We start from the raw sequence: 24,403 nt of genomic DNA, 5'->3' as shown, positions 1-24,403 counted from the left end.
TTGGGCACAAGGAGTTCTTCCCCAGCTGTGGAAATCTGCCATTGTTCTCCCTTTCCGCAAACCGGGTACTACAGGACATGATGCCTCCCACTATCGCCCCATCGCTCTTACTAGTGCAGTTTGCAAAGTGATGGAACGTCTCGTAAATCGACGTTTAATGTGGTATTTAGAGACACACAACAGTCTCTCCACTAGTCAATATGGCTTTCGTAAGGGTCGTTCTACCATAGACCCCTTACTACGCTTGGATACGTATGTTCGTAATGCCTTTGCGAATAATCACTCCGTTATTGCCATATTTTTTGACCTTGAGAAGGCATATGACACAACTTGGAGGTATAATATTTTGGCCCAGGCCCATTCCTTAGGCCTCCGAGGCAATCTACCATCCTTCCTTAAGAACTTTTTAACTGACAGACATTTCCGTGTTCGAGTCAATAATGTTCTTTCCCCGGACTTCGTCCAAGCTGAAGGTGTCCCTCAGGGATGTGTTCTAAGCACAACACTTTTTCTCCTTGCTATAAATGATTTGGCCTCTGTTCTTCCACCCAATATTTGGTCATCACTCTATGTTGATGACTTCGCTATTGCTTGTGCAGGCGCTGACTGTCATCTTATTGCAGTTTCTCTCCAGCATGCGGTCGACCGTGTTTCCACTTGGGCCACCACGCATGGGTTTAAATTTTCAAGTACAAAAACTCACCAAATTACTTTCACTAGACGCTCTGTTATCTCCGATCATCCTTTGTATCTCTATGGCTCCCGTATCCCCGAACGTGATACAGTCAGGTTTCTAGGCCTTCTCTTTGACCGTCGGTTATCCTGGAAACCTCACATAACCTCTCTGAAGGCAACTTGTCACAGCCGGCTAAACCTTCTTAAAACCCTTGCTCATCTTTCCTGGGGAGCTGATCGTCGAACTCTGCTTCGCCTACATTCAGCCCTCGTTTTATCGAAACTCGATTATGGTGACCAGATTTATTCCATGGCCTCTCCTGCTACTCTCTCTAGCCTTAACTCTATCCATCACCAACGATTACGTTTGTGCCTTGGTGCTTTTCGCTCTTCCCCTGTTGAGAGCCTCTATACAGAAGCGAATGTTCCATCCTTGTCTGATCGCCGTGATGCCCATTGCCTTCGCTACTATGTACGCTCTCACGATCTACACAATCCTTCCATTTATAGAATGGTCACCGATATTAGTAGACATTCTTTATTCGTTTGCCGCCCCTGTTTGCTCCGTCCCTTTTCTCTTCGCCTACATTCACTCTTGTCTTCCCTTCAGTTACCACCTTTATATGTTCATGTAGCATCTCACTTTTCCCTACCCCCCTGGGAAGTTCCAGCTGTTCGGGTCTGTTCTTTCTCACTCCCTTGCTCGAAAGCTCAACTGCCTACGGTGGCTTCCCGCTCTCTTTTTCTTGATCACTTCCACTCCCATTCTCATGCCACCGCTGTGTACACAGATGGCTCTAAGTCTTCAGACGGCGTCGGATTCGCAGCAGTGTTTCCGGACAGCGTCGTGCGGGGACATTTACTATCTTCAGCTAGCATTTTTACTGCTGAACTGTATGCCATTCTTGCAGCACTTATTCGTATCGCATCTATGCCTGTGTCATCATTTGTAGTAGTCTCAGACTCCCTTAGTGCTCTACAGGCTATACGAAAATTTGATACATCTCATCCCCTAGTTCTCCGTATCCAACTTTGGCTACGCCGTATCTTTACCAAACATAAAGATATTGTTTTTTGTTGGGTCCCTGGTCATGTCGACGTACGGGGCAATGAACAGGCAGACACTGCTGCGCGGTCAGCAGTACATGACCTACCAATTTCCTATCGAGGTGTTCCATTTCTGGACTATTTTGCTGCAATAGCTACCCACCTTCGCACCCGTTGGCAACAACGTTGGTCAACTCTGCTCGGTAACAAACTTCATTCTATTAAACCGAGCATAGGTTACTGGCCGTCTTCTTGTCATCAGTGCCGAGGTTGGGAGACCACTCTCTCCCGCCTTCGCATTGGTCACACTCATCTTACTCATGGGTATCTCATGGAGAGGCACCCTGTTCCTCTCTGTGAACGGTGTCAAGTTCCAGTATCGATTAGCCACATTCTGTTAGACTGCCCTCTCTATCAACGAGCACGCAGAATTTACCTCCAACGTCGTCTTCGTTCTACTACTCTCTCTTTACCTTCCCTTCTTGCTGGTGGACCCTCCTTTAATCCTGACTCTCTCATTGACTTCTTGACAACGACTGATTTCCTCCACAAACTCTGATGATACTTTTCGCACTCCCCTCACCCCTTTCTAGTTCAGTCTCTTGCTGCCCTTTACCCTTTCACCATCCACTGCCCCGCTGTTATCCGTAATCTATTACTCATCCATCTCCCTTTTGCCACCTGATGCCCTCGCTTCCTTCCTGCCCTGCAGCGCTGTATAGTCCTTGTGGTTTAGCGCTTCTTTTTGATTATAATAATAATAATTAAACCTAAGATTTAATAAAAGTCTGCCCGAGATGCCTAGCCATGCTAGGCGTTCTAGTGGTACACTCTGTAATTATTATTTTACTACATGTAAACCACACAATAACCAAATTCTGTAAACTCAGCATTGTAATACTTATGGAGAATAAAGTTTGAATTTGAATTTGAATTTGAATTCTATTCATGAACCTGAATTCTCAAAGCAGGGACTATATGCACTAATAGTTTCATATCCAATTTCTAAGTATAAATTTCATCTGAAAAATAATTTATTCAGAGAAAATGGGAGTTGCTGAATTTGAGAGTCAAGTGTAGGTACATGTTTACAGTGGTATTGTAGGTAGTATGCCTACCCCATATCTGTTTCCCATAGGGAAACTGTCTCCATAGACCTATACTGCCATCTGTTGAGGCTTAGGCCTCCCTAGACCTCGCTGGACAACAGCTTAGATCATTATCACTCTCCTACCACACAGCCTACAGATAAGAAGGCCCTCCTTTTACTCTTCAGGTGGGGGCCTGGTAGAGCAGCCTAGAATGCTGCCTGTACAGAACCTAAATAAATCTAAGGCTCTCCTCCAAAGAGTATTTGTTCACCATCCACCATAGATATAAGCTTTGATATAAATGGTGACAGCAGTGTTAGCAGCAGTTGTATTTTACCCAGAGAAAGGAAGATGAAGTTGAAGTCACAATCTGCTTCATCAGCTCATACCAGCAGCATCCATCCCCCAACAAATTATCCTGCTGTCATGTCTACTAACTTTATTTTACAGATACAGGTACATTAAAGATTCAAGCCCAAATGTTCTTAATTTCCTTGGGAAATCTTAGAGGCATCAACTGGGTCCCACAGCATCCTATGCTGTTTCTAAGTCACCTTTGCCATACTCCAAAGACATAAAGAATTGGCTAAATTACTGTGATTTTTCCACCCTTTGATGACTCAGTGGGGAGCCAACGCCAGGTCACCTCATGGTAAAGATCCATGCCATGACTACGCAGGCAGAAAACTCATCATTCTCCTTGTATGTAGTTTGTTATTTTTTCAACACTTCACAACCTGCACTAGTCATTACATGAACTCTTTGTGTCTTCTCATTGTTTCTAATTGTACAGATGGATGATTCACTCGGATCAAAAGAGCATGCCATCTCCATCACGTGTACTCCCTGCATGCACATCTAAAACCCTTACTTTCTTGGATACCATCTGAGCTACACATTTTTCTTGGCACCTCCAACATAGTTAGTATTTCTCTTCAGTGTTGTGGTTACTCTCCAGAGCAAATTTGGGTAATGAAAAGATTCAAGATCGTGTATCTTCTCAAGAAGGCAACTAACTGGCTGCAGTTTTTCAATCGTCTTAAGACAAAATTGCATAGTTCAATGAAAGATATTTTTTTGCATTACTCTTCAGTAGCTTCCATTAAACTATTATTTTTACATTTTGTCATTTTCTCATTTTTGAGATATACTTTTTGATTACATTTTCATACACAATATGTTACTGTCCTAGATCATCATACTGTACAATATCTTTTTTTCCTTTCTGGTTTTTAGTATGTATTTGTTTTTTCCTTCCCAAGTCATATTTAGCCACATGTTATTTCTAATAGAACATGAGTACATTATCCAAGTGGATTCAGATTATTATCATTATATTCACAGGAAGGCAATAAATAAAAAATATATATATCTAAAAAATATATATTGAAAATTTCTTCTTTTATTCTGATAAATATTTGGTCTATTATTGTGCTGGTACTCGCCAAATTGTTGTCGCAGGGGTTGATTCATAGCTCCTGGCCCTGCCTCTTCACTGGTGCCTAATAACTCATGCAAAAAAAAGTGAATATAACTTTAATAAAAATTTGCAAGCTCGTGCTGTTACTGAAGCGCTGTACTGTGAGTTAGTATACATAAATTTTCCCTTAGACTTGCAGTGCCCTCGGAAAGACTGATGCTGAAGCGATGGTTGAGACTTCCTGTCACAATGAACAGAATTTGCAAGAAGAGGTAGGATGACCTAAAAGAAGAAAGTATTATTTTGTTTAAATACTGTTAATTTATTCACCAAAAAGGTTAACATAGTATACGTATTCACCCATGCACTACAAGCTTTTACTGAAACAATGATCCAGGGGAACTATGATTACTCACAGATTTTAGTAAAATGCTGTATTATTCTTGCAGCAGGCCATTCAAATGTTTGTTAGATGTGCATGCTTTATTATATATCTAACGCTAGTATTAATACAGTGGAACCTTGACTTAAGAGTTTAATCTGTTCCAGGAACTAGCTCGTAACTCAGTTTACTCGTATATCAAATTAATTTTCCTCGTTTATATTAATTGAAAAGGCATTAATCCGTTCCTGCACTCTGGAGACACGAGAAAAAATACTTGAATATGATGCTATTATCAACTGTACAGCTTATTTATCTATCAAAATTCATCTAATATGACATAAACAATGTAATTAGCACAGAAACATGATATATACTCTAGAATGAATAAAATAGGCCATAGTATGGTGGCAGAGGCAGAAGCGTCCGCCATTTCTGTCCCAATTTGACTATACAGTGGTCCCTCGATAATCGTCGGGCTCGATAGTCGTCCTTTTTGGAAATCGTCGCGTTATTTTCATCCAAACATTGGCTTGCAAATGGTTGGTTGACTCGCTAATCGTCGTTCATCAGTCGCGTACTTACGGCTCTGAGCCGCCTCGGCCTCCCTTCCCAGCCAGTGTGCCATTGTTTACCAGTGAGTGACGGTCCCCTCACTTGTTCATACGAAATATAATAATATTCCATTCATTTTATTGTTTCTATTGTCTGTGGAGGCAAAGAACTTTGTCCTTGGGGACAAAGAGGGGAATGTATGAGAGTATAGTTTTACCAATGCTCTTATATGTGTGTGAAGCATGGGTGATGAATGTTGCAGCGAGGAGAAGGCTGGAGGCAGTGGAGATGTCATGTCTGAGGGCAATGTGTGGTGTAAATATAATGCAGAGAATTCGTAGTTTGGAAGTTAGGAGGAGGTGCGGGATTACCAAAACTGTTGTCCAGAGGGCTGAGGAAGGGTTGTTGAGGTGGTTCAGACACGTAGAGAGAATGGAGAGGAACAGAATGACTTCAAGAGTGTATCAGTCTGTAGTGGAAGGAAGGTGGGGTAGGGGTCGGCCTAGGAAAGGTTGGAGGGAGGGGGTAAAGGAGGTTTTGTGTGCGAGGGGCTTGGACTTCCAGCAGGCATGCGTGAGCGTGTTTGTAGATGAATGGTTCACAGAACCGACACGTTGATAAATTAGACACATGTGCAACTCTTGGGTATCTTTATTAAGGAAACGTTTCGCCACACAGTGGCTTCATCAGTCCATACACAGGAGAAGCTTGAAGAACAGGAGGAGAATGAGGTAATCAGTCCCTCAACCTTGAGTCGATGTGGTCAGTCCATCAATCTTGAGTAGAATACGGCATATTAGCGGAGAAGGAGCTTATAAACCATAGGTAAGAGAGGTGCAGCAGTCGAAGGTGGTGTCACATTTGCCTAACCCTTGGGCACGATCTACTTCCATATTGGGCAAATGTGACACCACCTTCGACTGTTGCACCTCTCTTACCTACGGTTTATAAGCTCCTTCTCCGCTCATATGCCGTATTCTACTCAAGTTTGATGGACTGACCACATTGACTCAAGGCTGAGGGACTGATTGCCTCATTCTCCTCCTGTTCTTCAAGCTTCTCCTGTGTATGGACTGATGAAGCCACTGTGTGGCGAAACGTTTCCTTAATAAAGATACCCAAGAGTTGCACATGTGTCTAATTGTGAGCGTGTTTGATAGGAGTGAATGGAGACAAATGGTTTTTAATACTTGACGTGCTGTTGGAGTGTGAGCAAAGTAACATTTATGAAGGGATTCAGGGAAACCAGCAGGCCGGACTTGAGTCCTGGAGATGGGAAGTACAGTGCCTGCACTCTGAAGGAGGGGTGTTAATGTTGCAGTTTAAAAACTGTAGTGTAAAGCACCCTTCTGGCAAGACAGTGATGGAGTGAATGATGGTGAAAGTTTTTCTTTTTTGGGCCACCCTGCCTTGGTGGGAATTGGCCAGTGTTTAAAAAAAAAAAAATGTATTATTATTACTATTAATTTAGGGAACTGAAACTATATCGTTCTTATAATAATACAGTAGACCGCCATTGAAGAATTTTATGTAACACGTCGTATAATTAATTTAACATGGTTCAGTTTGTGGGAAGGCGAAAAAAAAATTCTCTTTTGCTCAAGCGGCAGCCTTGTGGAGCAGCCGGGGAGCCCTCCCACAATCCCTTACCACTCCCTGACACCACCCCACCACCTCAGCATTCGTAATTCATACATGTCCAGTCCAGTCTTTCTCTGCTACAAGGCAGCTGTCTTTGTGAATTGTGTTATGGTATTTTAATTACTATATCTTGTATCTGCCAAGCATTCATGACACTAAGTAACCATACCAATGTTCCTGAAAGTGGCATGAAGAGGTATAAGCACTTAAGTCTTAGAATTAACAAAGAAACAAAGATATTAGACAAGAGATAACCTGTAGTATAATTAAGTGTTACTTTGTACGCAGAAAAAGAGGTAAACATGAGTTTGTGTGACTGACTTACTGAATGACTGACTGACTGAACTGACTGAACTGACTGAACTGACTGAACTGACTGAACTGACTGAACTGACTGAACTGACTGAACTGACTGAACTGACTGAACTGACTGAACTGACTGAACTGACTGAACTGACTGACTGACTGACTGACTGACTGACTGACTGACTGACTGACTGACTTACTTACTTACTTACTTACTTACTTACTTACTTACTTATTGAGTGACTGACTTGACTGACTGACTTACTAAATGACTTGACTGAGTGACTGGGCTGTAATAATAATAATATTATTATTATTATGATGATGATTAATTTAGGGAATTGGATCTGTGCTCTAGTTAAATTAATAATAATAATAATAATAACACTAATAATAATAATAATTATTATTATTTTTATTATAATGAATTCTACCAACTGAGTGCACTGTTTACCTCACTGTGGGAGCAGTTCTCTCCTGCTTTGCTTACATTTTTAACAGTCATTTGGCCAAATTTAATTTTTCTAAGCATGGGTCCTAAGAAAGTAAGTGTAAAGGACAGTGTTGAGAAGAAAAAGAGAATGATTTCCATGGAATTAAAGCATGAAATCATAAATAAACACGCGAGGTTTCCAGGTTTTGGGTTGAGGGGGGAAAAGGGGGGGAGGGCTGGCTCGTAATTCAAATGTTGGCTCGTAACTCAGAGCAAAAAATCGACTTGGGGACGGCTCATATCTCAAAAAACTCATACGTTGGGACACTCGTAAGTCAAGGTTCCACTGTACTTGTACAGTAAATAGTTGCTACAACCTGAAGAATGTCTTATGGGTTGCCCTAAAAACATACTGTAAAAAACTCTGAAGGAAATACAGAACTTGTACTAGCATGTAACTCATTTCTTTTATCTGGTTGTAGTAAGGAAAATGTCAATTAAATAATCATATATATTGTATAATAAATCATGTATCTTCTATAAACATTAGATTCACCCTGCATAAGTTATTGTTTATGTGAAGCTCTCACATACAATGCTGTACTTAGCTATAAAATAGCATAATATAAAATAGTAGATTGTGTTTTGTAATATTGTCAAGATTTATAAACCAAAAAATTGAAGGGAAATTAGTTCACTTCTGTCACATATTTCAGCTTGTAAGAATTACCATATTAAATTTAGGTGTTCATGTAGCCACAACTCATTTCTTGTGTTCAACATTAATTGGGACTCCCACAAACCTCTCAGACCCAGTTCTCATCCTCTGATGTACCAACACTGACTTCACCTTTGTTTTTATGCTTGGCACCACAGGGCTTTTCTGTCATTTTCAAGATTTATAATGCTCCTTCTTACTCTTCTAGAATCCCTACTCATATTGGCAGTTCATTCAGTTTGGCCCACCAGCTTTTTGATAGCTGTGGCCTACCCTGACTGATCTCTGTTTGGTTGGGTTTGGTTAGGTCATTGACAGATGTTGTTGTTGCAGGTTTGCCGGTATATTAGCCCACCCCAGGCCTTTTCCAAGTGGTGGCCTGGCCTTGGCTCCCTTTCATGGGAGTGTCTCAGACCAATGTCTGCCATGGGAGGAGGTACAAGTACCTCCTTGTCTTCTGGGACTAGCCCACATTTAACCCTTTGACTGTCGCAACCCCCAATCCTGAGGTGTCTCCTGGTGTCGCAAAATTTAAAAAAAAAAAAAATTATTTTTTCTTATGAAATGATAGAGAATCTTTTCCCGATTGTAATGACACCAGAAAAACGAAATTTGATGGAAAACTGACGGAATTATGCTCTCGCGAAGTTAGCGACCTCGGCGCTGTTTACAAATCGGCGATTTCGCCCACTTTGAGCCCTATTTTCGGCTAATTCCATTGTTCCAGTCGCCCAAACTCATAGCTATTTCTTTAGAACTTCATTTTTTCTATCGATTGAATACAAGAAACTGCCCATTTACTGATTTCAACTACCTAATAATGTGGTCAGAAATTTGCAATTTGGCCAATTTCACGAAAACTAAAAAATATGACAATTTCAAAATAAGGTCCAGAATGAACAATGCAGACATTCCTGGCTCTAAAATAACGTTTTCTTTGTTCATCAGTCACGTCTCCAGGCCCTTCTGATATTACTCTTGCTTTCTATTTTGAATTTTTATTCAAACAAAAAATATTAGACTTACTATTATGCAGACTACTGCAATGCTGTAATAACTGTATAAATAACATCAACCCATTCATGACTGCATATTAGAATGGCTAGTTGGACATTTATTGGACAATGGCATCATTTGTTTACTTTTGAACATTGGCAAAAATCAAACATTTCCCCTACTTTGAGCTCCATTTCTAGGTTCTTTTTATAGTAAAATCAATCAAAATCACCTCTATTTCTGTAATATGTTTTCCATTCTATCAAATGAGACCAAGAAAACGAGAATACAACCATAAATACTATACGAAAATAGACCACAAAGTCGGCATTTTAATTAAAAAAAACGGTCGGAGTTTTTTTTTTCTCATTATGCACTGCGTGCTCCAGGATTTTTTTTATATGGTGCACACTGACCCCACAGACCCATTCTCTCACATGTGGGCCTACCAGCTTTCTCTTGCTTGATTTGAAGCCGCTAGAATTTATGAGTATATATACGTCAAACACAGCACCTCGTAAAACGTATATATACGGCCGCGACAGTCAAAGGGTTAATACCCCCACGGGGCTCGGAGGGAGAAGCTAGGCACCTTGGGCTGCCACAAACCCTGCCCACACTGGGCTTGAAGGGTGTGGCAGCTGCATTGCAGCAGATGATGTTAGGAGGTGCAAAGGCAGCAAGCACTATGGGATCCTTTTGGAGTCACTCCCAGCTTTAGACATATGTCTGAGCACTGAGGAAGCTCAAGAATTCTTCTTGCTGTGAGTGCAGCTGCTGCTACTAGTTCACTTGTCCATTGCACTCTTACTGTATGTATTCAGTGACAAATGTGGATCTCAAAAAAAGCATAGTTTGAGAAGGAGCCTTGTTTGTTGCTGTGTGGCATCAGGGAATGCCTCTTATGTGTGAGCCTGCACTGGTCATTTCCTTTGTCAGTGGGCTGGTGCCTGTGAAGAGGGTAAGGGCCCTGGCTTCCTTATCGTTTGCTTACTTTAGACCAGGCTAAAGGGGCTTTTGGGGCCATGGGAATCCTATGAGGTCCTCTCTTGGTTGTTCATCTATTTTGTTAGAGGCTGATTCTATTGCTGGCATCTCTAATGTCAAACAAATGGTTGACAAGCAGCTGACTAATTTGATGTCACATATTGCTATTCCTGTTAGCTACGTCTTCCTCGTCTTGCATATAATGTTTGCAGGTGCCATATGACTTTTGGCGTCGTGTTCTTCCTTGCCTTTCTGCTCCTGGACTATTGGATCCTCTCTGCAGGGCACCTTGTGGGGCTTCCCTACCCTTATATAGGGGTTGATTATTACCTGTGGATGGTTGACTTGCTCTCCATTATCAGTGGCAACCCTGGATAATTCCTCCAGCTGCTTCATTTGCACACCTGTCTCCTGTCATCACGGACCATATTCAGAATGACATAGGAGAATGTTTATTTATCTCGATGAAAGAACCTGTCTTTCTAGATCTCAAGGATCTGATCATTCACATGCTTTTGTCAGATTTCGAGATAGAATTCATTTCCTGGATTTGCTCCTCTCTGGCTGCGGTGAATGAACTCTGTCAAGCCTATTGTCATTTTCTGATTTATCACATCTTCAGCAGATTCTTCTCATTCAGTTTGAAAGGTGAAAGTTTTCAATTTTCATTCCATGCCTTTCAGGCTCAACATGTCTCTATGAATTTTGACTCGTATCTGTCGGCCTCTCATTTGCAGCCCTTGAACTATTTTGTATCATCTACATGGTGTCTGGCTCCTCCTCACTGTTCTTGTTAGGGGTTCTCCAGATGGTTCTTCAGGTGTTTCAGATGGTGGGCTTTCTAAACAAAGAAATATCACAAATTCATTTGCACTTCCTACAATGATTGGTATTGTAGTAAGAGATGCATAAGGTGTAGAATAAACCCAGTGAAAAGCAGGAGTGTCAAAGGCACAGTTAGAGAACACTGTCACTATATGTGGTTCAAAACTCTTCAATCTGCTACCAGAAGATATCAGAAATATTGCCAAAACAAAGGTAGTTTTGAAGCAGAAACTGAACCAGTACCTGCAACAAGTACCAAAGAAGCCAGGATGTGATGGTTATGTAGGCCTGCTGGTTACTGGCAACAAGACTAGATGATCAGGCTGTCATCAACAAGCAAGTCTGGCCTCAGCTGGGCAGTAATGGTGGAAGAGCCCTCAAAACTAGTCACAGGTGTGAGTTTTTATTCATACTGTTGGAATATGTAACCTGGATGTCTGTCATTCTATAGGAGGGATTCTCTAGAGCCATAGGTCTATCTAGGGATATTGCACCAATCCCTCAGCAAGATAACACTTTCCTCAGGGGTTCCAAGCTGGTGTGGCAAGGTTCATGCACTCAGGCAAGATGCTTCTCCCAGTCTGAACACTTGGAGTTGCACTGCCTGTGCAGTAAGGCAGATGAGTACCTTCTTTTGGTGATTGGTGAGATTGATCTCTGTGCAGTGTGCACTCTCACTGGTAGGCCATCCATGTATCCTTGATGGGGTTTTTGCCTGCAATTACACTCAAAGTTTGCCTATGACTGCTAATTCTGGTGCATGCTGTTTATGTAATGTCAAAATTTTTTTTGATGTTCTTGCTTTGGGCCATGTTAAGAGTTCCTCTCTAACACATTGTCATCAGCAGTCTCGTTAAATCACCTTTCTCACTGGCTGGGCTATAGTCCTTGTGATCAGCCCCTTGGAGTTCCACCACCATTCAACAGCTTTCTCCTGAGGGTACACACTCCCCAGATGACCTATGATACCTAGTGACACCACAAGCTGTTCCATGTTCAGATACCAACCAGGTCTTGGACTTTGTAGGAGTCCCAGCTGAATCAGGGCACAAATGAACATTGACATGTAATTTTATTATTATTACATTCATTGGGGAAACACTAAACCCATAGGGGTCATGCAGTGCTATGGAAATGGGGGCAAACAGATTCAGTCCAAGGAAAGGGAGGGTAGTTTTCAGTTCTTTGGATCAAGAGCCCTTCACCAGCATCAAGTTAAATCCCTTGAAAAGACCCTTTGGGTGCTACCTATTGTGTGAATCAGACAAAATATTCTAGGTGGGGCAATGCAGTTGTATTAATACAATATTTATTTCTTCAGGGTTCTGCTCTTTAGTCTGGCCCTGAATGTGCTCATCTCGCTCTGCTGTATTTTGTTCTTCTATGCGAGTCTTGGATGCAAAAATAGTTACATTAAATATGAAAGTTTACCTGAGTGTCAGTGTGAGACGATGCTTGGTTTATCATCATCACAAGACACAGTTGAGCAGATGGAGGAATCTATAACATTTTTGAATCAAACAACAAAGAAGAACCTGATGCAGCATCACCCAAACATACCTGTGAGAATTATCATGGATATGACACAAAACACAAGGTGTAACCTAATGCCAAGCCTTTTCAAGTAAGTTATGACACAATTACATTTTTTGTAAGAAATAAAAAGGCACAAAACCGTGACTGAAGCAGTACTTAAATAACCCGTACATAGGAAAATGAAACTTATGATGATGTTTCAGTCCAAATTGGACCCGTACTTAGTGACTAATTGTCCAAGTCTGACTATAACATCATGATAAGTTTCATTCTCTTATGTGTGGGTTATTTGTGTATTACAATTTTTTGTCATTGGTTTCAATCTTCAGGCCACTGATATTCAATTGTTATAACCAACTGGACAGATTAATGCTGTCAGTGTGTGCCAGTTAGTCAGCCATGTTAATTTCAATACTGTATTATAATGTATTTAGAGAGAAGCACTAAACCTAAAGGGGTCACATAGCATGTGGAGATGTGGGAGGCAATCAGAATAGATCCAAGGAAAGGAAGGACATGTCCAATTTCTTGCATCAAGAGAGTCTCTCCAGGGTTAAGGAGCCTTCCACGAGGGGGCAGCTAGCCAGGTTCAGCAATCTTAATCTTAATTGGGGGTGGCCAAGGTATATGCAGCCTTGACAGTGAATAAGGATATATGGTAAGTTTCTGTGTGATGAACAGTGAAAGCCTCTTCCAATTAGCTTTAAACTTTTAGAGCTGGTTTATCCTACTTATTGGAAAGTTTGAATTGGCTTGGGGTTGTGTAGGTGCCAATTTGTTATTTTTAATTGAAGAAATTGGGATTTAAGTTTCCCTGCAATAATTTTTTAATGTCTTCTCTAAGCAGTTTCAAATCTTCAGTGCTGATATATAACTACATTAGAAACTTGTGCCACACCCTGTACCGTACTATCCCTTTTGCATGCATTCAGGTACAAGGGACTGGGTGTATGGGATATGGGGGGATACCTTTCTCAAAATAAATCTAATTATTATTATTATTATTATTATTATTATTATTATTATTATTATTATTGTTATTGTTCATAGTCATAGGGAAGCTCTAAACCTATAGATGCCACACAAATCTGATGTACTGTTTACCGGCAAGGTGCAGATTTTAGTTTTAAAAGAAGTGATTCTAATCAATATTAGGTACCTCTAGCCAGTAGGGTGTTGAGCATAACAGTCTGTCAGGAGTGTTGGCATTGATACAAATCTCATGCCTAATAGATGACAGTTTCTTCATCCTGTGTGGGTATAAACTTATGCACTGGTACATTCAAAAGGGTGGGAGTGAGCATCTTTTCATGGGATGTAGAGGAGAAATGGCTGTTGAAATTACCACTGTGCAGCATAATATGAATAGTTCTTTTTTGCAGCATCAGATGGCACAATATATACTGGCAGGAAGCCAAGCTCTCTCAAGATACTACTGTTTTTCTTTACTCGGCCATCTATGACAACAGAAAACATACTGGTAAGCCAATGGCTTGTAATACAATATACAACCATGCTTGTGTAAGGTTAATAAAATGCTTTTGTATTACACATTTCATATAACCTTTCTGTTTTCACACTGTATTCTTTATCCACTCACCATTCCCTCCATCCTACTATTTCTGAGTAGTGTATTTTTCAGACATATAGACAAGGTGTTGGTTAATAGGGATGAATTGTCAAAATTTACACTTTTAAAAGGATACATGTTGCTAAGAGCAGCAGAGGTCTTTCCTCCTCTAATTTATCATTTGTTAAAGAATAAAAAGGCACAAAACCATTAGTTACTGGTAGTCAAAGAACCTGATCACAGTCAAATGGGTAAACATCAAAGGTAATGTATTATGGTATGGCATACACTTCTGGTCAGTAATAATGTTTTTTTTCTTTTCATAATGAATGATGCAAAAACTGTATTTAATTAGTTTGATTGTCATTTGATGCAAGTACTGTATGTAGCAATACCAACTCAAATTGCAATGCATCATGACATTCAATTAATTTTGTTTGGCAGGTATCAAGATGTTTTGATTTTGGGGAATGTAATGTTCTTTCTTGAAACATTCAGTCATTCATGTTGTAATTTCTCTCAGGACTCTTATTGATGAATAACACGACTTGTATTGGGCATTTGAAAGTTGGGAAAATTTGTCAAATTATTCATAATTTGAATGGCATTGCAGGGTATGACTTGGGAAATGAACTACAGTAGTGCTTATCTTAAGTACATACATTATCTTGAAATTAACAGTGCAATATCTTGATAATGAGGAAATATATTTGATAATGTTAAAAGTAACTGCAGGAATTTAATGTTTGTAATTATGTTTCAATTGCAGTATGTAGCATAGAGAGAGAGTTCACTCAAAGTCTGGTAGCAGTGTTTCAAGTACTCATGAATGAGAATACAGTGGAACTCTGGATTTCGTACTTAATCCATTCTAGAAGGTTGTTCTAAATCTGAAACGTAAATCCAATTAATCCATCCAGACATCCAAAAATATTCAAAAAAATTCATTTTTTAAAGAATAACTATAGTTTTACATACAGAAAAAAATGAGAAATAAATATAAAGCACTAATTTTAATGATAAACAAGCATTACATACCTGTATTGAAGACTGTTGTTGGTTTATTGAAGAAGGTGAGGAGGGGAGAGGGAGGAGGAGCAGAGGCTATTGTTTGGAAGGGAAATCCCCTTCCATAAGGACTTCAGGTATCAAAGCCCTCTCTGGGGTCACTTCTTTTCTTTGTCTTTTACTGGCACTGGACCCCTGTCACATTAAAAATCTGTCCAGAGAGCTCTGTTTCTGGCATCTATTTAAGATTTGCCTAAAATTGGACAAGGTATTTTCACTGAACATGTTGCAGATACGGCTTGTATCATCTTTGTCAGGGTGATATTTTTCAACAAAAGTTTGCACCTCATTCCACTTTGCACAAATGCCCTTAATCACTAAAAAAGGCACCTTCTCCCCTCTCTCTTCCTCCTCCTCCTCTCAAGCAATTTCCTCAGCTGCGATCTGTTGTTGTTCCAGTTGAAGGTCTTGCAGCTCTTCAGTGGTTAGCTCTTCTCTTGGTCCACACCAACTCTTCCACATCCTTGCCATTCACCTCCAACCCCATGGACTTCCCCAAAGACACAATAGATTCCTCAACAGGCATAGGGTCGTCAGGGTCAGCCTCAAACCCTTCAAAATCCTTATCGAGGACACATTCTGACCATAATTTTCTCCAAGCAGAGTTCAAAGTCCTGGAAGTCACTTCCTGCCAAGCCTTACCTATAAGGCTTATGTAATGGAGGATATTGAAATGATTCCTCCAGAACTCTCTTAAGGTCAAGTCAGTGTCCGAGACCACTTCAAAGCACCTTTGAAACATTGCTTTCGTGTAGAGTTTTTTGAGGTTAGAAATGACCTGTTGGTCCATGGGCTGGATGAGAGAAGTGGTGTTAGAAGGCAAGAACTTCACTGTTATAAAACTGAAGTCCCTAATCAATTGGTCCTCCAAGCCTGGAGGATGAGCAGGAGTACCTGGAGGCACTTGAGTGGCAAGTTATTTTTCAGGAGGTATTTTTTCACGCTCAAGTCAAACACTTCATGGACCGAGTCAATGAAAATTTGCCTCGTGACCCATGCCATATTATTAATTTTCCACATCACACACAATTGACTCTTGATGACATTGTTTTTCTTGAACACTCTGGGATTTTCAGAGTGATACACCAGTAAAGGCTTCACTTTGAAATCCCCACTACCATTACCACAGAACAAGAGAGTTAGCCTATCCTTCACATGCTTGTGTCCTGGCAATGCCTTTTCCTCGTGTGTGATGTAGGTCCTCTTTGGCATTTTCTTCCAAAAGAGGCCTGTTTTGTCACAATTGAACACTTGCTGGGGGAGGAATCCTTCAGCCTCTACGTACTCCTTGAATTCATCAACGAATTCTTCGGTTGCACATTTGTCTGAACTTGCAGCCTCACCACGCCTTACAACACTGTGTATTCCACAACACTTCTTGAATCTGTCGAACCAGTCTTTGATGACCCTAATCCTTTGACTGTCGCGACCCCAAATCCTAAAGTGTCTCTCTGTCTCAGAATTTAAAAAAAAAAAAAATTCTAATGAAATGATAGAGAATCTATTCCCGATGTTAATGACACCTAAAGTATGAAATTTGATGGAAAACTCATGGAATTACGCTCTCAAGAAGTTAGTGATCTCGGTGATGTTTATGCATCGGCGATTTCGCTGACTTTGAGCCCTATTTTTGGCCAATTCCATTGTCCAGTTGACCAAACTTGTAGCTATTTCTTTAGAACTCCATTTGTTTTAGCGATTGAGTACAAGAAATTGCCCATTTACTGATTTCAACTACCCAATAAAGTGGTCAAATATTGGCAATTTGGCCAATTTCACGCAAATTAAAAAGGATGTCAGTTTCAAAATAGAGTCCAGAATGAACAATGCAGACATTCCTGGCAATAAAATAGCATTTTCTCTGTTCATCAGTCACGTCTCCAGGCCATTCTTATATTACTCTTGTTTTCTATTTTGAATTTTTATTCATGCAAAAAATAGAAGATTTACTGTTATGCAGACTACTGCATTATTATAATAATTGTATAAATAACGTCAACCCATATGTGACTGTGTATTAGAATGGCTAGTTGGACACTTATTGGATAACGACGTCATTTGTTTACTCTTGAACATCGGCAAAAATTGAACATTTCCGCTACTTTGAGCTCAATTTCAAGATCTTTTTCATCATGAAACCAATCAAAATCATCTCTATTTCTGTAATATGTCTTCCTTTCTATCAAATGAGACCAAGAAAATGAGAATACAACCTACAGTGAACCCCCGGTTATCGGCCGACTCTGTTATCGGCCAACTCGGTGATCGGCCGGTTTTTCGGTACCACGTTATCGGCCGTTAATTCAGTGATCGGTCATTCGGCTGAGGCTGCTTGCGCATCAGTTTGGCTGTGTCTCTCGGTGGCTGAGGAAGCCTCTGCTCATAAATCCAAACATTTTGCTTATTTCCCATTGTAGTTTGTGTTATTTTTGCAGTGCAACTGTGAAATAAGTAACCATGGCTCCAAAGAAAGTGGTAAAAAAAGTGAGAAACACCATGGAATTTAAGCGTGAAGTGATAGAAAAGTCTGAGAGTGGTATGAGGGTGGTGGAACTTACCAGGATGTACAGCAAGAATAAATCAACAATTACATCCATCCTGGCAAAGAAAGAACAAATCAAGGACACTAATGTTGCAAAAGGAGTCACTTTTCTAATTAAACAAAAGCCACCAATAATGGTAGAGATGGAAAAGTTATTATTATTGTGGATTAAGGAAAAAGAATTAATGGGAGACAGTGTTGTGGAGTTGATTACTGTATTTGTGAGAAGGCAAAGCAGTTGCATGAGGATCTTGCAAAGAAAATGCCTGGAACAAGTGCTGCAGTTTGGGAATTTAGGGCCAGCAAAGGATGGTTTGATAGATTTAAGAAGCGTAGTGGCATACACAGTGTTGTAAGGCATGGTGAGGCTGCAAGTTCTGACAAATGTGCAGCTGAAAAACTCGTGCAGGAATTCCAGGGGTATATAGAAGCTGAAGGATTCAAACCCCAACAAGTATTCAATTGTGACAAAACAGGCCTGTTTTGGAAGAAAATGCCAAACAGGACCTACATTACCCAGGAGGAAAAGGCACTGCCAGGACACAAGCCTATGAAAGACAGGCTAACTCTCATGTTTTGTAGTAATGCTAGTGGGGATTGCAAAGTGAAGCCTTTACTAGTGTATCACTCTGAAACTCCCAGAGTGTTCAAGAAAAACAATGTCATGAAGAATAGATTGAGTGTGATGTGGAAAGATAATCATAAGGCATGGGTCACAAGGCAAAATTTCAAAGAGTAGGTTAATGATGTGTTTGGCCCAGGTGTGAAAAAATACCTCCCGGAAAAGAATTTGCCACTCAAGTCCCTCCTGGTACTGGACAATGCTCCTGCACATCCTCCAGACTTGAAAGTTCTTGCCTCCTAACACCACCCCTCTCCTCCAGCCCATGGACCAGCAGGTCATTTCTAACTTCAAAAAACTCTACACAAAAACAGTGTTTCAAAAGTGCTTTGAAGTGACCTCAGACACTCAGTTGACCCTAAGAGAGTTCTGGAGGAATCACTTCACTATCCTCCATTGCATAAGTCTTATAGGTAAGGCTTGGCAGGGAGTGACTTCCAGGAACTCTGCTTGGAGAAAACTGTGGCCAGATTATGTCCAAGAGAGGAATTTTGAAGAGTTTGAGGCTGACCCTGACCCTTCTGACCCTGTGGACTCTATTGTGGCACTGGGGAAGTCCCTGGGGTTGGAGGTGAGTGGCGAGGATGTGGTAGAGTTGGTGGAGGACCACAGGGAAGAGCTAACCACTGAAGAGCTGCAAGAGCTTCAACTTGAACAACAACAGACTGCAGCTGAGGAACTTGCTTCAGAGGAGGAGGAAGAGGGAGTGAAGGAGGTGCCTTCTTCATTGATTAAGAACATTTGTGCAAAGTGGAATGATGTGCAAAGTTTTGTCAAGAAGTACCACCCTGACAAAGCTGAAACAAGCCATATCTGCAACATGTTTAGTGACAAAATCCTGTCCCCTTAAATGGTCCAATCGTATATATACGTTCACCTGCGCAGCGCCCTGAATATTTTGAGGAAAAAAAATCGTTTTTTTTTTATAGGAAAAAAGAGCATGTGGTACCCAGGCATCCCCAATTTTTTTCATATGGCGCACAGTGAGTGCACACACCCATTCTGTCATGTCTAGGCAACTCAGGCCTAGCGTGCCAATGTTGAATGAATGACAAATGAAACGTATATATACGTAGTAGGTTGGTAGACAGCAACCACCCAGGGGGGTACTACCGTCCTGCCAAGTGAGTGTGAAACGAAAGCCTGTAATTGTTTTGCATGATGGTAGGATTGCTGGTGTCTTTTGTCTGTCTCGTAAATATGCAAGATTACAGGTACGTCTTGTTACTTCTACTTACACTTAGGTCACACTACACATACATGTACATGTTTATTTATACACACTTGTCTTGAGTTTTCTTTGATTTTATCTTAATAGTTCTTGGTCTTATTACTTTTCCTTTTAGTATATCCATGGGGAAGTGGAATAAGAATCTTTCCTCCATAAGCCATGCGTGTTGTAAAAGTCAACTAAAATGCCGGGAACAATGGGCTAGTAACCCCTTTTCCTGTAAAAATTACTAAAAAGAATAAGAAAAAGAAAATTGTCAAAGTGGGAAGTATGAATGTGCGTGGATGTTGTGCAAATGATAAGAAAAAGCGTGTGTGAGCGTGTTAGATAGGAGCGAATGGAGATGAATGGTATTTGGGACCTGACGATCTGTTGGAGTGTGAGCAGGGTAATATTTAGTGAAGGGATTCAGGGAAACCGGTTATTTTTATATAGCTGGACTTGAGTCCTGGAAATGGGAAGTACAATGCCTGCACTCTAAAGGAGGGGTTTGGGATATTAGCAGTTTGGAGGGATATGTTGTGTATCTTTATAGGTATATGCTTCTAAACTGTTGTGTTCTGAGCACCCCTGCAAAAGCAGTGATTATGTGTAAGTGAGGTGAAAGTGTTGAATGATGATGAAAGTATTTTCTTTTTGGGGATTTTCTTTCTTTTTTGGGTCACCCTGCCTCAGTGGGAGACAGCCGGCTTGTTAAAAAAAAAAAATGTATATATAAGTTTGGGGCGCTACGCGAGAGAACGTGTACTGTATATGTATGTTTGGGTTAAGGAGATGCCAGAAACAGAGCACTCTGGACAGTTATTTTGTGAGACAGGGATCCAGTGACCCTCAAGCTAGTCCTAGTGGCATTAAAAGACAAAGAAGGGAAGTAACCCCAGAGAAGGCTTTGCTACATAAAGTCTTTATGGAGGGGGATTCCCCTTCCAAACACTAACTCCTCCCTCTTTCCTCCTCCCAATCTTCCAGAAGCCAGCATTAGCCTTCAATAAAGGTATGTAATATTTATATAATTAAGAAAATTATGTTTTTGTGAATATTTTTGTCTGGAATGGATTAATTGTATTTGCATTAATTCTTATGGGAAATATTATTTCGGTTTTTGGCCATTTCGGTTTTTTGTCAGCCTTCTGGAATGGATTGTGGCCGATAACCAAGGATCCACTGTATGTGAAAATACACCTTAAAGTTGGCGTTTTAATCCAAAAACAAGGTTGGAGGTTTTTTTTCTCATGCACTGCGTGCTGCAGGATTTTTTTTATACTGTGCACACTGACCACACAGACCCATTCTTTCACATGTGGGCCTACCCACTTTCTCCCACTTGATTTGAAGCTGCCAGAATTTTGGAGTATAAATACGTCAAAAACACTGGCTCGTAAGATTTATATATACGATCGAAACAGTCAAATGTTAAATTCACTAACAGCAGCACTCGTTCCATGCATTTTCTTTATGAGATCTGCATGCAGCGTCCTTGCCTTTTTGCAAATGATCGACTCCACAACACTATCTCCTGCTGTTTTTCGTTGGTCCACACCAACAACAACTCCACATCTTCAGTTGTTTGTGATCTCTGTTTCATTAGCATATTCACCCCTTTCGCAACTTTAGCTTCCTTTATTTCTACTTTCTTTGCCAGGATGGAACAGACTGTTGATTTCAACTTCCCATACATCCTGGCAAGCTCGGCTAAATGCACACCACTTTCGTATTTTTCTACAATCTCTTTCTTCAGTTCTATTGTGTTTCTCACTTTCTTTACCAAAGGACTGTCACTAGGAACTTTCTTTGGGCCCATGGTGGCTTATTTCACAGTCGCAATCAATTAACAAGCACAAAAATTGTGAAGTGTTTCAGATGAATGCTCACTCAACCAGTGACAAAGCCAGACTGAGGCAGCATCCTGGTGGGCAAATGCATCTGATACATATAATTCCCAGGACAAGGTACAAAATCCAGAGCAAAATTTTGCCCCAAAAAGTGTTCTAAATCCGAAACATCCAATATCCAGTATGTACGTGCGAAATCCGGGGTTCCACTGTATTAGGAAACTACAATGATGTTGATATTTATGTGACAGTGCCTAGCCTTATAACATTGAAGATCTTGCTGTCATCCGGAGAATAACATCTCACAATAGCAGTGAAACTTTCATGTATCATAGAATAGTAGACATCTACTATTCTTTTTCCTCTGTGGTATGTATTTTGTGCCTGGAGCTTTTTTTTTTCATTACTTTCAGATGTGCGACCATGTGTGCGGATAGTGAGTGTGAGCAGTTCAACATGCCTGCCGCCTGCCTACTGTCACTTGTGGTTCAATGTTACAAAACCCCCTGTACCTTCGAGAATTATCAAAACTGGTCAGAAGCTTTAATGAATGTCTCTTATCATACTGTACTTATTCCTGGCACATTATTACTACTACTGTAGTATTATAATCATATGATTATTATTATTGTTTTTATTTTTTCTTCTTCTTTCAACAAACTGGCCGTATCCCACTAAGGCAGGGTGGCCAACAAAGAAAAACAAAAGTTTCTCTTCTTAAATTTAGTAATTTATACAGGAGAAGGTAGTTACTACCCCCTTGCTCCCAGCATTTTAGTCGCCTCTTACGATACGCATGGCTTACGGAGGAAGAATTCTGTTCCATTTCCCTCCGGCATTTCAGTCGCCTCTTACGACATGCATGGCTTATGGAGGAAGAATTGTGTTCCATTTCCCCATGGAGATAAGAGGAAATAAACAAGAACAAGAACTAGTAAGAAAATGTAAGAAAACCCAGAGGAGTGTGTATATATAGGCTTGTATACATGCATGTGTAGTGTGACCTAAGTGTAAGTAGAAGTAGCAAGACGTACCTGATATCTTGCATGTTTATGAGATGGAGAAAAGACACCCGCAATCCTACTGTCATGTAAAACAATTGCAGGCTTTTGTTTTACACTCACTTGGTAGGACAGTAGTACCTCCCTGGGCAGTTGCTGTCTACCAACCTACTACATAGGTTTTATTTTTTTATTGTTTTTATATTAAATGTTATTTTTATTTTAAGAATTATTATTGAAAGAGTTAGAAGTAAGACAATGTAGGATTGAATAGGTACAAGGAGGATTTGGGTAGGGTAGGGGATGTGTAGACCAAGCATTTACAGGGAAGTATATTAAGTGAACAGTAAGAAACTTTTGCCACATTTATAGATTTGGAAGATGCATGTGATAGGGTGGATAAGGAAGCAGTGTGGCAGATGTTTGGAATAGGTAGTAGGTTACTAAAAGCAGTCAAGAGTTTTCATGTTTATAGTGTAGCTCTGGTTAGGGTATGTAGGAGAGATAGGGCTATTTGTGTATTGTAGAGGGACTATTGTCCAGGGATTTGTGATGTCACCATGGTTGTTTAACATAGAGTATTTATAGATGGGGTTGTAAAAGAAGTGAATGCTAGGGTGTTGGGAGAAGTGTGGGCTTGAAATATATTGGACCTTATACAGAGTGGGAGTTGTCATAGTTGCTCTTTGCCGATGACACAGTTCATTTGGGAGATTCTGAAGAAGGTTGCAAAGGTTGATGGAGGAATTTTGAAGGGTATATAAAAGAAAGTTAAGAGTGAATATAGCAAGGTGATGAAAGTAACAAAAATGATGATGTTAACAAGGTGATGAGTGATAAAAAGTTTAGGCAGTGAAAGACTGAATAGCAAATTGGAGTGGAGGGAGTATGGAGGAAATGAATATAAGGTAGGTGGTGTGTTGAGGGATCTGTAGAGGCAGTGGAAATGTCATGCTTGAGAGCAATATGAAATGTGATTAAAATGCAGAGAATTTGGAGCATGGTGATTAGATGGTGTGGGGTTACTTAAGTACAATTGAGGACTGAGAAGAAATCGAGGTGGTTTGGGCATTTAGAGAGGATGGAGCAGAATATGATGGCTAAAAGAGTATATAAATCTTTTATGGAAGGAAGGAGGGGTAGGGGTCATCCCAGGAAGTGTTAGTGAGAGGGGGTTCAAGGAGGTTTTGATTATTAGGGCCTTGAATATCCAACAGTTTGTGTGTATGTTTGCTAGAACAGAGTGAATGGAAACAAGTGGTTGTAAGGTCTTGATGTGCTGTTGGAGTGTGAGCATGGTAACATTAACAAAGGTATTCAGGGGAAACTGCTTAGCTGGACTTGAGTCCAGGAGGTGGGAATTATAGTGCCTGCACCCTAGAGGAGTGAGGATATTGCAGCTCACAGGGTCATCTGAATTTTATTATCAGCATGCATTTTACAGGACAGCAATTGAGTGAATGGTGAATGTGTGTCCTTTTTCTGGGTCACCCTACCTTGGTGGGAGACAGTCAGCGTGTTAAATAGTTCTTTTCTTATTATTTCCTTTCATATCCATGGGAACTGGAATAAGAATCTTTCTTCCATAAGCCATGCTTGTTGTAAAGGTCAACTAAAATGCCAGAAGCAATGGACTAGTAACCCCTTCTTCTATATGGCTTACTAAAAATAACTGTTTGAGTGTGAGCAGGGTAATAATTTGTGAAGGGATTCAGGGAAACCAATTGGACTTGAGTCCTGGAGGTGGAAAGTACAATGTCTGCACTTTAAAGGAAGGGTTTGGGATACTTGCTGTTTAGAGTGACATCAAAACTGTCGTATCTGCATGCCTCTGCAAAGACAATGATAGTGTGAATGATGGTGAAAGCGTTTCTTTTTTTGGATCACCTTGCCTCAGTAGGAAATGGCCAGCATGTTAAAAAAAT

General features: G+C 40.5%; 1 protein-coding gene across 5 annotated transcripts in view; it reads left to right on the top strand.

Annotated features, from left to right (window-relative positions):
* The window catches only part of LOC128695762 (uncharacterized), a 93,092-nt gene that overhangs the window by 48,750 nt on the left and 19,939 nt on the right, over window positions 1-24,403 (top strand). For 2 of the 5 annotated variants that reach the window (XM_070092981.1, XM_070092984.1), the window contains exons 3-6: window positions 4,425-4,505; window positions 12,398-12,700; window positions 13,995-14,092; window positions 21,891-22,010. In XM_070092981.1, coding sequence (XP_069949082.1) covers window positions 4,450-4,505; window positions 12,398-12,700; window positions 13,995-14,092; window positions 21,891-22,010 — 577 coding nt within the window. In that variant the 5' untranslated portion in view covers window positions 4,425-4,449. Of the gene's footprint in view, window positions 1-3,606; window positions 3,735-4,424; window positions 4,506-12,397; window positions 12,701-13,994; window positions 14,093-21,890; window positions 22,011-24,403 lie in introns of all 5 variants that reach the window. The other 3 variants (XM_070092980.1, XM_070092982.1, XM_070092983.1) reach the window with 3 other exon arrangements.

Source organism: Cherax quadricarinatus, chromosome 41 (assembly GCF_038502225.1).
Source record: "Cherax quadricarinatus isolate ZL_2023a chromosome 41, ASM3850222v1, whole genome shotgun sequence".
Taxonomy (NCBI): Eukaryota; Metazoa; Arthropoda; class Malacostraca; order Decapoda; family Parastacidae; genus Cherax; species Cherax quadricarinatus.
This window is presented reverse-complemented; position numbering and strand designations above follow the sequence as displayed.